Here is a 14,802-nt window from a genome sequence, read left to right as displayed (position 1 = left end):
GACCCCCTGAGTCTCTGAATCTCTATACTAAATGCTACAATGTAGCGGCCGCAGTTTTTTGCATTCCAAGTTCTGTTCTGGTTCATATACAGACCTTAGACACATTTTTGGCAAAAAACGATGCCCAATGCTATCAGAGTTGCACAGGACGTGGCGTCTCACTCACACCAAGCGTGGCGTATTGAGGCTAGATGTATAAGGACACATCTGTATATACACATACTTTGTATTTTAATAAACTGCTGTTTGCTTATAGACCTGATTGTGTGGGGTATATTTACAAAGGTTCGATTTTGATTTTAGTGTGATTTCACATTCGATTTTCATTAGATTTTCATTCGATTTTGGCAAAATCCAATGTCAAATTGAACATAAAACCGAATTTCACTCAAATCCCACTCAAAAGCGAAAAACAACATAGACCAACACACAAATCCCTTATTTACCATTATTCGATTTGAAATCGAACACAAAATCGAACTTCAAAGCCCCAAATGAATAGACCTGCTTTATGCTTTCGAATTTAGCATAAGCAGGTCGGATTGACATGATTCATGCATACATCAGTGACATGCATGTATTAATCTTACTGTAAAATGCTTGATAAGTGTTCATTTATTTTAAAAAAATTATGTGGGGTCCCCCCCTAAATACACAACCAGCCCTGAACTTTTCATAGCCAGTCCTAAGTTGTGTAAGTACAAGGAAAAGATTACATAGGGTATCCCTGCACTCAGATCCGGTCCTGGATTACAGGGGAAAAAATGCGTAGGGTTCCCCTGTCATTCCCACAACCAGCACCAGACCCTTACTAGCAGGAGACTGATGCCACAGCCAGGGGAGCCCTTTCACCGGGCCCCTCAGCTGAAGCATCAGCCCTGACTGCTAGTCAGCCCAGGCCAGGTATCCCTGGGGAGTTGGGGAACCCCACAATAAAGGGGTCCCCCACTCCAGGGCACCCCTGGCCAAGGCGGATAGCCCGGGGCTCTCCCCGCCACCCCCGGGCGGTGGGTGACGGGTTGATAGTGTAAGTGTAGTGTAAAAAAAATAAGTGTAAACATTGTCTTTACAAGTAGAACTGCAGGTCCCAGCAAGCCTCCTCCGCATGCTGGTACTTGGAGAACCACACCAGCATGCGGGGCATTAAGGGCCCACTGGTACCTGTCGTTCACCTGTAAAGAAATGTTTAAATAAACACAATACAAATCATACTATGACAGTATACTTTTAATACATACATACACACCCACACATACTCACCTACATTACCTGGACTGGTACGCTTCTCCCCTGTAGGCATCCCAGGTCTTTGGAAAATAAAAAATGTGAAAACCAGAGCCACGCAACAGGTAACAACCACGATGGTTGTTACCTCCCAAATGAAGAACTCAAGACGCGGCTCTTTCCTTTGTAGGGCCGTGTCTGAGCGTTCATTGGCTGAGAGCGGTCAGCCCCCGCCTCTCTCAGCCAATGAACGGCTCCTACCATTGAAGTGAATGGTGAGAGAAGCAGGGTTACTAAAGGTGATTCTGCGGTTCCCACCATTGCCTTCATTGGCTGAGAGAGACGGGGGCTGACCTCTCTCAGCCAATGAACACTCAAACACGGCCCTACAAAAGGGAAGAGCCACGTCTGAGCTCTTCATTCGGGAGGTAAGAACCTATTTTCCGAACACCTAGCATGCCTACAAGGAGAAGGGGACCAGTCCAGGTAATCTAGGTGAGTATGTGTGAGTGTGTATGTATGCATTAAAACTATACAGTCACGGTTTGTGTATTGTGTTTATTTAAACATTTCTTTACAGGTGAACTACAGGTACCAGCGGGCCCTTAATGCCCTGCATGCTGGTAATTGTGGTGCTCCAAGTACCAGCATGCGGGGGAGGCTTGCTGGGACCTGCAGTTCTACTCGTAAAGACAATATTTACACTTCTCTTTTTTTACATTACACTTACACTATCAACCCGCCACCCATGGGTGGTGGGGATAGCCCCAGGCTATCAGCCTAGGCCTGGTGTGCCCTGGAGAGGGGGACCTCTTTATTGGGGGGGGGGAAAGGAAAATATGAGACCATCTGTCCGACAACTGAAGCTTGAGAAAAATTGGATTGTGCAATGGGACAATGATCCTAACAACACCAAATAACAACTAAATGGCTGAAAAAGAGAATAAAGGTTTCCGAATGATCACGTCACAGATAAAACCTCAACCACGTCAAAGATAAAACCTCAACCTCATTGAGATGCAGTAAAGGGACTTTTAAGAGAGACATCGATGAACTGAAGCAGTGTTGTAGGGAGGAGTGGACCCAGTTCCCAAAGATACAAAATATTAAGTTGCCAGTGACTAGTGATTATATTCACCTGTTTTCTTTCTGGATCCCAAATATTGACTCATTTTATACTGATGTTTTCACTTTTATTTCCTTCTTTCTTTGTGAAGGCAGTATGAAAGAGAAATTGCAAGATTGTGAATGCATGGAAACTGTGTATTTAGACAGATGTCACTCTTCATGCACTGTGTGTAAGGTCCCTAAAGCCCCTCATTGTAGTCATCATCTAATTATCTTCTTCCAGTTCAAGCAGTTGTGTTGAAGTGTTGAGAAGGCAAACAAATTGGGGAGATTATATTCTCTGCGACAGTCGCAAAGTGAATCCCAGAATGGTTGGGTGAATGCACTTAGCGTCCACTAACATCGTTAACTTTCCCTTGCACCCTATAGATGTGTGCTGTAAAATTAGCAATGTTTGGCTACTGTAATATACGGTGATGTGCACAACTGAATATCACAGTAACACGTCGCCGAGAATTGTAGCTTCCCCATTAGATAAAAGTTAGAAGAGCCAGGAATATGGTTGGCCTCTTCAGTGAAAAAGACTGCCTCCCTTCATAAAATGTGTTTTGGCTAGATGTAAAAATAACATAAAACAGGATTTTCACACACTAGAATAGGTCCAAAATACAACTAAACTTTTTTTTAGATAGGGATTCCTTTAATAAATTGTATAAATGAGGTGTCAAATTATTTAAAGAAAAAAGTTTTGTGAAAAAAACCTTATAGAATCAAAACTGAAAATATAGTATACAGCTGAAAACAACATACAGGTATTTGGAAATATGTATTCTAATAGCAATTACAGACAAATTAAATCAGTGTAAAATGAACTTATTTTTTATTCATTAAACCATATTTGAATGTTTCTCACATTTCAATTTAAATACAGGCTTTTCAAAGTCTATCTAATCAAAACTGTATGCAACTTGAACTCATTTGTAGGATCTGTCTGAAGAGAATACAGTAGCCAATATTTACAATGAATATACAATCAGCCTGAGAGGAATATGGCTATCTCAGCTTTGAACCATTAATGATGAAGATCTAAGTAAAATACAAAAGACTGAAAACATATACCCAGAGTATTGTGCTACCTGGACATAGATACACTGGGGACTGAGAAACAGTAAGTGAATGCTTCATTTTAAACGTATTGAGTTATCTAATATACTATATACAATAAATATGCTGTACAGTGAAATTATTTGGCACATCTTCATAACAAAATAATGTTGCTTTTTTGTTGGATTTATGAAATGCCTCCGACTGCTGTGTTTAAGTCACTATAATGTAAATGCTGATTTTTGTAGCATGTAAACATTGCAAAATAGCAGCTATTTTATTGAGAATTGTTATAATAGTATCTTATCAGATATCACAAAATGTGCTGCTATTATTATTCATGAGATACAGCCATAATTATATGCTTTAGAAAAGTGTAATAAAAAGATCTAAGCTCATCTGTAAACTATATTTAATTTAACTTATGACATATATATATATGTATATATATATATATATATATATATATATATATATAGTGCTATTATTTATTAATTAATCCATACACAGAAGATAAAAAATAATTGCATTTACTCCAGACTCAGTGGAAAACCAAGAACTATATGCTAGAAGTAGGAAACAAATATGCATTCTCCATTTTCTTTAGACACAGCAAAGAAGTAAGGAGCAAACCTGCCTGTTACTTACTGCTTATGTGATGACCCTAAAATGAAATATGTTTATAAATAAGATGCTTGGGACCTCAAGGCTCATCTAGTGATCCACTAATATAAAAAAATAGTTGGCTAACAGAGATAAACACTGAGAACAAAAGAATACATTTACAATAAATTATAGTGATGTCCCTATATGTTCTAATGCTCTCAATTACTCAAGGTGGACCAGGCAGTTATCACCAAAACCCCATTTTGTTACTAAACCACTGTTTTTTTTTGGGGGGGGGGCTGCCAGTTTAATAACCAAGATAAAGTACAATGTACCCTTTACAGGCTAATTCGGCTTGTGCAAAGGATGTTTGGCTACCCCAGTAGGAAGTAATGCCAAACGCAGGCAGAAATATACTGAACAAGACTGTCTGTAATATCGTACAACATCTGTGCTTATTCCCTACACACTGACAAACAATGCTTCACACGTACACTCAGATGTGACAAACACAATTTGATACAATATATAATAAAGTTGAGGTTACTGGGCTTTTAAGGATTATTTAGCAGATCATTATCAAGTATTTGTTTTCTGTGTATAATTTAAGTTAAACACATTTTGTACAAAATGTAATTAAATCTACATTACAATACATGCACTAGGTATTCATCCTAAATACAGATGTATAGTAATTACCCTTAAATTAAAGTAACACAAGCCATGGTGAAGGTGCAATTAATCCCTACAAAGCAACACAGATAATCCAAGCACAAGCTGGAAATGTAATAAAGGATAGTCTATTTATTACATGTGCTAGACTGCATTGATAGGTCTATGACTTCTGACGTTTTGCCATGGAGGATCTCAACATTAAGGTTCCTTCAACTGAGGTTCCAGGACTGTCCATCATCTTTTGCCACAAATACTGTTCTTCACCTTGGGCATCCATCCAGTCAACCTCGTTTCCATAACTTATGCCTGTAAAATGTAAGACATACTATAGACATGTAATAGAACAGCACAATTTACTCACTTTCTCAGGTTTCAAATATTCCACTGTAAAAAGTATATAAGCAATTTTATATTGACACTTCTCTTGGTCTCCCTCATATAAGATAGATTTGTCACATTAAATTAACTTCAGTAACGGTCACCACAACAATTTTCCCTTAGGCTAATAGCCACTTGTTAGTGTTAACGTTATCACATCCATCAAAGGGACAAATGTAGGTTTTGACAGGGTGGAATCTAAGTTTGCCTCTCAGCAAAAATACAGTCTCTTATTTTCTCCCCACATAGCTACAGTGCACTATATATAATCTGATTACAAGGGCTCCATACAGTATATGAAGCTAACATTTTATATATATTGAACATTCTTCTCTGGAAAATCCACACATTACTCTGCAATAAGGAGTCAGTGGAATTGGTTTTGCAGAGATAAAATGGCAGAGCAACATTATATCTGGTAAAGGAAAATTCCAGGAAGCCCCCACCCCATTTTCCCTTTGCTTAGTCATATCTAGGGGATTTGCTGGGTTCTGGAATCATTGACCCAAATCTTGCCTTAAGAATTTTTTTGTACATTTATTAAATTATTTTAATAAACTAAACTGGTGAATTAAATTAATAAACAAAATATCCTCATTTACTTATGTCAGACCTAACTTTATATTGAGTACATGTATATGATAATAACAGTTCTGAATGTGATGAGCTAATAAGACTCTAGCTACATCTCAAGCCAGGTCCAGACTTATATTGTTTGCTCCCCTTCCCCCTTAAATTATCTTTTTCTGTGTTGCCCCATATCCCCCCTAGGGTCAGAGCTCTCACTGGTTCCAATCCCTACTGTTTCTCATATGTATAAGAAAAATACATGGAAATATTTCAGCCCATAATGAGCCCCTAGTTACATGTGCATAAAATAACTGTAAATAAATAATAATAAACAAAATAAAAATAAATACAAAATTAGCAGAGTGTCGACCCTGTCTGTTCTACTGCCCAGAGCATATGTCGGCTATTCACCATCCCTGGCTTGTTTCTGTCCCATCCCCAATCATTTCACATAACCACTAACAGTAATGGGATTGCTCCAGCTGCTATGGATTCTAGTACAAAAAATAATTGTGCAAGCTGCACATAAAGTAGCATGTTATTTTTTTTTTATCTATTTCCTTTGAATAAAGAAAAAAAATTGCACTACTTCACATCCATTTAAAAAACTAAACAAAATTATTAACAGAAAATCAGCAAACACTTAGCAGAACCATAGCAATGGATATAACAAAAACACCATTTAAATACAAAACATTGTAATAGTTTGTTTTAGTTACCTAAAGCACATCACAGACTAATTACAATAATTACATTGGTATATGTCTTTACGGACTAATGGATATAGAAGTCTGCAACTCAAACTACCAAATTAAGCATCCGTGAAATCAAACTTAAAAAGATTTACGAGAGAATAAAGTGGTTTGCACAGGCTGTAATGCCCTGAAATGGGTTTCATTTTCCTTAGAGATGCCAAACCTATCTTATGACTTAATATATCATTTAGAGAGCACTTAATAAAATGCTAAAATACATACCGCTGCCACATCCCAAAGAGACTCCGCCCAGGAAAATGTTGCTGGACAAGGATTCCTTGTCCCACACTGTTAGCTCTAGGCATACGTTTTGCAAATCATCGGGCTGGAGACTGGTGAAGGAGAACGTATGGTTCCACTGAGGATTCACTGACTTTTTAATGATGGAAGTTTTGTGCTTTGTTGATTTGTTATCTGGTAATATATATCTAGAGGATAAAAAATAACTTAATCAATTTTTAGCACAATCCAAAACATACATAAACATCAAACAATCCAAAATAAATAAAAAATCAAACAGAAATAAAAACGGACTAACTCCGCTGAGGATTAATTGCTGTAAATATAGTTTTATCGGAAGCCTTTGAATCAGAATCTGGCAATTCTCATATAAGCTATTAAATAATTAATACTTTTTAATATATGTGCATATAAATGTCAGCATTTGAAAACGTAAAAAAAATCCCTAGCACGGAAGATTAGGGGCACCCCTATCTGTATTACTGACATCTGGGTCTGGTATGATTTTGCTATACATAAACAATAATAGGAATGCAAATACTTGTTTCCTCCATTCTATTATATACTGTCAATTTATTTTTGGTGAAAAAGTTCCCAAGAGTTAAAAGACAGGAGATAGAGTGTGCATTTATAAAGAGAAGAGTTGCCCTGATGAAATGAATGGTCATTATTCAGCATGTGCCGTTAATGAGCCAAATCCATATAGCAAAGCTCACTGGTCATTACGAGTGCACACTCCATTACTGCCATACATGATAGCAAATGTCTACAGTTTCAAACATACCAACCCTATGAAATGTGCTCTCTAGGAGACTGACCTGTGTAACTGAAACGTGTTGTTTGCAATGAAGTAGTTTTTCCCCGCAGAAAAAGACACAGCCGGATCTATCTCTGAATCAGGCCTTATATTTGTTGTGTCTGCAAATTGGTACCGCCTCTTACTACAGTATATTATACTCACTAGTGCAAGCAAGGGGGGGGTTTCTGAGTACCTAGAAACCACCGACAATCCAATTTCCTCCTGCACTGGCTGCTGTGGGAGCGGAGCCAATAAGACAATCCCCACCCCCAATATCAACACGAAGCACGACATTACTTGTGAGGGGTCTGGGCCTAATGATGCAAGGTGCCCGCCCCCATTTAGCAACCTACAGCTGCTGCATTAAAGGTGTATGTATGTGTATATGTTCTATGTATGTGTTAGTGTGTGTATATATGTATATATATATATATATATATATATATATATGTTAGTGTGTAAATATGTGTATGTATGTGTTAGTCTGTGTATATGTGTATGAAAGCGTTAGTCTACATGTACTGTATGTGTTAGTGCGTATATACTTTATGTGTATGCATGTGTTAGTGTGTAAACTGTACATGTGCATGTGTTAGTGTGTATGTTCCATACAATATATAAGTTTTATATATATATATATATATATATATATACATATTCATAGATATATATATATATACAGGTTGAGTCTTCCATATCCAAATATTCCGAAATACGGAATATTCCGAAATACAGAATATTTTTAGCATGACTGAAATAGTGAAACCTTTGATTTTTGATGGTTCAATGTACACACACTTTGTTTAAGGCACAAAATTATTAAAAATAAACTATAAAATGACCTATAGGCTGTGTGTATAAGGTGTATATGACATATAAATGAATTTCATGTATCTACACAAACTTTTTAGAGCCACAAAATTATTGAAAATATTGTATAAAATAACTTTCAGGCTGTGTATATAAGGTGTATATGAATCATAAACGCATTCTGTGTTTAGATTTGGGCCCTATTGCTAAGACATTTCAATATGGTATACAATTATTCCAAAACACGGAATATTCCGATATCCAAAATACCCCTGGTCCCAAGCATTTTGGATATGGGAGACTCAACCTGTATATATATATATATATATATATAAAATGCGTGTGTGTGTGTTAAATAAACATTTATGTATGAGAACCCCCCCCTAAGAAAATCCTGCATTTGCCCCTGATACTGAAGGAAAGCAGCAGAATAAATCATAATTAATGTTTCCAATACTATACTCCTATAAAGGAAACCAATAAGAACATAAAATGCAGTCTTACCCTTTGACAAACGTGTCTGAAGTCCCCCCTGACTTCACTGCGGTTAGATTTTTGGCCTCTTTTACAAGTACCTCAATAATAGCTCCAGTTGGCATAGGAACTTTCTTTGACCTCCTAAAACTTTTCTTTCCTGCAAAATTGTAAAATGACTGTATTGAAAAAAGCCTCTGTAAAAAAAGATTCTGTTTAGGGGGTGTACCTGCAATGTTTACACTGCTCTGGATATTATGAGCCATTGTTTTTGCTTTTGCCTTTCAATGGAAATATTTTTCTGTTAATACATTGTATTATTTATATATCTTTACCTTTAAAGGGTATTTGTTCTATTTGTAATTTATTCTGTTTTATGATATATCATGTGTTATTGCATTATTGCACTGCTGAATAAAAGAAATGTGAAAAAAACCTGTGTGTGTCCTGGGAAGGGCAGCTTCTCTTAAGCTGGCTACACTCTAGACCAACCTACACAACCATCCAACTAGTTGATTGGTTGGAATGAACATCTGGTAAGGAATAAAAGCAAATGACAATCAGCAATTTGCTCCCAAATGCCGGAAAATGTACAAAAACTTTTGTTTGAACAAATTGTTTAGATCAAACATTTAACAAACTTCTCTGAACGACCATTTTCATCTGTTTTCTGGCATTTAGGAGCAAATTGCTGATCATCATTTACTCCCATATGTTACCAGAATTTCATTCCAACCAATCAACTAGTTGGCTGGTTGGATGTAAGCTGGTCTAGTGTGTGACCAGCTTCAGTCTCTGCTATCGCCTGCCATATTTATATATTTGTAGTCTGCATGGATTCATCTCTTACCCCTGAGGAGTTGCACATACAGTACAAGTACTTCTACAAAGATAGATGTACATCTGTACACTTGCTGATGATGTTTTACTGCAAATACAGTATATTGACATTACTATTATCATTTTATTATTTTTGTTACTTGTTGTACAGTATATGGAAAGTAACAAAAATAATAAAATGATAATAGTAATGTCAATATACTGTATTTGCAGTAAAACATCACCAGCAAGGTAGAATATAAAATAGTCCAACAGCAGTTATATAAATAAACTGCAGAGGAAATATAGAATCCCTTGATAATGCAGAGGTGTCACGGCCAGGGTATTTCTGCATGGCGCTAGGCGGGTGTTACCTATGAGGTCGTTGTGGCGCGGGCTGTCTGGTGGCGGAGCTGGTGTCTGGCGGGGGGCTTTGGCTGCGCGCGTTGTTGTGCGGCCCTGTTGTCACTCTGCGCTGGTGAGGCCTGGCGGCGTCTCCGTTCCGTTTGGCATGGGCACCGCCATCTTGCCTTCTGGCCATGTGATGCGGCTGGCCAATCCTGGTGAGTCACATGTTCCCTCCGGCCAGTAACAGCATGGCATGGGGTATTTAGGAAGGGTCAGTGCCTTCCTTCTTTGCCAGTGCAACGTGTATCTCATCCTAGCTGAGAGGGAGTTCTCTGTGAATTCGCTGTCTGCCAGTCTGCCTGTCAGCTCCTAGTTCCCACTGGACTACCCCGCTACCTCCACCACCCTTGCCCATACCTGAGTGCCTGAGCCTGCTGACATCCTGCGCTTCAGTTCACTACCTGCAAACCTGGCTTGATTATTTTCAGTTCACTACCTGCAAACCTGGCTTGATTATTTTCAGTTTCACTACCTGCACACCTGGACAGCTCTAATTGTTTCTACCTGGACATTAACCCTTTTGCTCCCACCACAGAACTCTTGTGCACATTTATATTTTCCTGGACTTTTATTTACTGCCACATTATATGTCTACTCAAGCACTTATTAAAAATCCTAGTTTTATTTACAAATCTGCTTCTGTGATCGCTCCTGCTACCACCCCGGGTCCACAAACAACCCAGAACATAACAGTTTGCACTGGCCCCATGGAGCCGGCCACGGATCAGGAGTCAGGAGTGGATTTGTTCAGGTGCATTTCTGGTCGTTTAGAAAATCTGGAAAACGTGCAGCATCAGATGGCTAAATTTCTGCAAGAGATGTCCAAGCGACAGGCTAGTTTGCAAACTTCCTTTTCTACCCCTGAAGTACCAGCATCAGCGTCTGGGAATACAGGAGGCAGATCATCTCCCCGCTTACGTCTTCCTTTACCAAATAAATTTGACGGCAATCCTAAACTCTGCCGAGGATTCCTAAATCAGTGTGACATACATTTTACCCTGCAGCCTGACAACTTTCTAACTGCAAGAACTAAAGTGGCTTATATAGTCTCTCTGTTATCCGGCCAGGCCTTGGAATGGGCTTCCCCACTCTGGGAGCGCTCAGATCCGCTGCTGGATAATTACGCAGGCTTTGTGTCATCCTTCAGGAGGATTTTCGATGAACCTGGGCGTACTGTATCAGCATCATCAAACATCATGACACTGAGACAAGGGGTCCGTCCTGTCAGTCAATATGCCGTGCAATTTCAATTTTAGCATCAGAGCTCAAATGGAATGAGGAAGCCCTCACCTCGACCTTCTGGCATGGGTTGTCAGACCGACTAACGGACGATCTAGTCACTCGAGAGCTTCCTACTACTCTGAACGACATGATTTCGTTGTGTATCAAAGTTGACCTACGCTTCAGGGAACGTCAGGTTGAAAAAAACAGAACTGACCGGCAAAGGTCATTTACCCCCTCCATTTCTACCCGTCCCATTCCTTCCCCTACTGAAGAGGAGCCTATGCAGGTGAATCATACACACCTCTCTAAAGAAGAATGTCAGAGAAGAATGCAAAAGAACCTCTGTCTGTACTGCGGAGAGTCCGGTCACCTGCTGATCTCCTGCCCCCGTAAACCGGGAAATGCCAAATCCTAACTGACCCTGGAGACATCAAGTTAGGAGTTATGAACCCGTCTCCAAAAATTAAAGATTTCACGATTACCCTAGCCTTGGATCTTAAACCCAAACCTGTCTTTGCTACTGCTCTACTCGACTCGGGAGCAGCCGGAAATTTCATAACGTCTAGTTTCATAGATAAATTTCAGATTCCTTGTTTGTCTCTCAACCATGCCATCTCTCTGACCTCTATAGACGGACGCCCTCTAACTAACGGGATAGTCACCAAAGAGACTCAACCAGTATTGGTCCGTATTGGGGCACTTCATTCTGAGTCCTTAAAATTCCTGGTGATATCAGAGGCCTCTCAAGAAATTGTTCTTGGTCTACCCTGGTTACGTCAACATAATCCCAGGATTGATTGGAGTTCTATGCAGATTCTGTCATGGGGTATGGACTGTCAGAAATCCTGTCTTCCAAAAATTCGACCTGTGAAAAAGACAGTTCCATTAGTTTCTTCTGCCATTCCCAAGGAATATCAGATGTTCGCCGACGTTTTCTCTGAACAACAAGCAAATATGTTACCCCCTCATAGGGAATGGGACTGTCCAATTGAATTGATACCTGATAAGATACCACCTCGTGGTCGTACCTATCCGCTGTCCTTGCCTGAGACTCAAGCCATGACCGAATACATCCGGGACAACCTGGCAAAGGGGTTCATTCGCCCCTCTACTTCACCTGCCGGAGCTGGGTTTTTCTTCGTTGGCAAGAAGGACGGTGGTCTAAGACCATGTATCGATTATCGAGGCCTTAATGACATTACTGTAAAGAATCGATACCCTCTTCCCCTGATTACTGAGTTGTTTGATAGGGTCAAGGGCTCTGTCATTTTTTCGAAATTAGATCTAAGAGGGGCTTACAACCTCATTCGTATCCGAGCTGGCGATGAATGGAAGACCGCTTTTAATACCAGAGATGGACATTTAGAGTATTTAGTAATGCCTTTTGGATTGTGTAACGCCCCTGCTGTCTTTCAAAGTTTTGTTAATGAGATTTTCCGGGATCTGTTATATGTTTCGGTTGTTGTCTATCTGGATGACATACTGATTTTTTCACCCTCTGTGGCTAAACATCAAGAACATGTTAAAGAAGTTTTGACCCGTTTGAGAGAAAACCACCTTTACTGCAAACTGGAGAAGTGCATCTTTGGAGTGCCCAGTGTACCTTTTCTCGGCTATGTAATATCTGGCTCCAGTTTAGAAATGGACCCCAAGAAGGTACAGGCAATTCTGGATTGGACCCGACCTCAAACACTGAAGGCCATCCAGAGATTGTTGGGCTTCGCAAATTATTATAGACGCTTCATTAAGGGATTTTCTACACTGCTGGCTCCCATTACAGCATTGACTCGCAAAGGAGCTAATCCTGCCCAATGGTCATCTGAGGCAGAGTCTGCCTTTCATCTTCTAAAACAGGCCTTTATCTCAGCACCAGTTCTTCGACAACCCGATCTGGACCGGCCTTTTTTGTTGGAAGTAGACGCATCATCTGAAGCTGTGGGAGCAGTCTTGTCTCAACGTTATGAGGACAACCGAGTCCATCCGTGTGGGTTCTTTTCTAAAAAATTCTCTCCTGCCGAAAGGAACTACGCCATAGGTGAGCAAGAACTACTAGCTGTAAAGTTGGCATTGAAGGAATGGAGATATTTGCTAGAAGGCGCCAAGTTTCCATTTACTGTATTTACGGACCATAGAAATCTCCTATTTCTCAAAAACCTCCAATGTGTGAGTCCTCATTTGGCCCGCTGGGCAATATTCTTTGCCAGGTTTCAGTTCACCCTGACCTTCCGATCTGGAGCACTTAATCAGAAGGCTGATGCCCTATCGAGATCTCTCCTCTGTGATGATCAATCTGAAAATCAAAGCAATACCCCTGTTTTGGAATCAAGAGTTTTCACCGCATTACAACTTCAGCCTCCTACGGGAAAATCATTTGTGGCCCCGGAATTAAGGAAGCAGCTTCTCACTTGGGCACATTCCTCTCGCTTCGCAGGGCACTCAGGCACTCGGAAGACCTTGGAGTTCCTGAAAAGACACTATTGGTGGCCTTCTATGAAAGCAGATATAATGGAGTTTTTCTCTTCCTGCTCCTCCTGTGCCCAGCATAAATCATCACGACAAGCTCCAGCTGGGGAATTGCTTCCATTACCTACTCCATCACGTCCGCGAACGCATCTCTCCATGGATTTCGTCACAGACCTGCCAGTCTCTCAAGGTTTCCACACTATCTGGGTTGTAATAGACCGATTTTCTAAGATGGTCCACTATATACCGTTGAAGAAGTTACCTTCTGCCCCTGACCTGGCACAGTTGTTTGTCCAACACATACTTCGTCTACATGGCCTTCCTGCTGAAATTGTCTCTGACCGTGCTGTGCAGTTTACTGCAAAATTCTGGAGGGCTTTGTGTTCTGTTCTTCAAGTGAAGTTAAACTTTTCCACGGCCTACCATCCGCAAAACAACGGCTCCACCGAGAGAGTTAATCAAGATCTAGAGACTTTCTTAAGAATTTTTATGTCATCTTCCCAGGACAATTGGGCTGCCTTGCACATAATGCTTCCTACCACTCGTCAACTAACCAAACGCCATTTCAGGTTGTATATGGCCTTCATCCTCGTGTTCCCGAATTCCGAAGCCTGCCTGTTTTCGATGTTCCGGCCGTGGAGGACACGGTACGGAATTTTGCTGCCATCTGGACTCAAGTACGGTCTGATTTGTTGAAGGCATCCTCTCGCTATAAGACCCAGGCCGATAAGAAGCGTAGAATAGTTCCACGCATGCAAGTAGGAAACCAGGTCTGGTTGTCTACTCGGAACCTTCGTCTAAGAGTTCCGTCTATGAAATTCGCACCCCGCTTCATCGGTCCCTTCACCATAACAGAAGTCAAAGTGGCCTACCGTTTAAAGTTACCCCCATACCTAAAAATTCCCAATTCCTTCCATGTTTCCTTATTAAAGCCCCTAGTCCTGAATAAGTTCCATAATGCTCTACCTGCTTCTCCTCGAGTCCAGACGGAGAGAGGAGTTGAGTTTGAAGTCGCCCAGATCTTGGACTCTCGTCTGCGCAGAGGTCATCTTCAGTATTTGTTGGACTGGAAAGGTTACGGTCCAGAGGAACGTTGCTGGACCGATGCTCGTGATATCCACGCTCCCACGCTCATCAGGAGATTCCATTCTGCCCATCCGGAGAAGCCTGGTGAGTGTCCTGAGG

General features: G+C 40.4%; 1 protein-coding gene across 6 annotated transcripts in view; it reads right to left on the bottom strand.

The window, feature by feature from the left end:
* Positions 1-3,092: 3,092 nt before the first annotated feature.
* The window catches only part of SYTL5 (synaptotagmin like 5), a 297,226-nt gene continuing 285,516 nt past the window's right edge, over positions 3,093-14,802 (bottom strand). For all 6 annotated transcript variants that reach the window (XM_088451681.1, XM_088451679.1, XM_088451682.1 and 3 more), the window contains 3 exons: positions 8,734-8,863; positions 6,603-6,808; positions 3,093-4,983 (listed from right to left, as the gene is read on the bottom strand). In XM_088451681.1, the coding sequence (XP_088307807.1) occupies positions 4,838-4,983; positions 6,603-6,808; positions 8,734-8,863 (482 nt within the window). In that variant the 3' untranslated portion in view covers positions 3,093-4,837. The remainder of the gene's footprint in view (positions 4,984-6,602; positions 6,809-8,733; positions 8,864-14,802) is intronic.

This window comes from Taudactylus pleione, unplaced genomic scaffold, assembly GCF_031769625.1.
Source record: "Taudactylus pleione unplaced genomic scaffold, aTauple2 ptg000026l, whole genome shotgun sequence".
Classification (NCBI taxonomy): domain Eukaryota; kingdom Metazoa; phylum Chordata; class Amphibia; order Anura; family Myobatrachidae; genus Taudactylus; species Taudactylus pleione.
The sequence above is the reverse complement of the archived record's forward strand: the minus strand, read 5'-3'. Positions and strand labels throughout refer to the sequence as shown.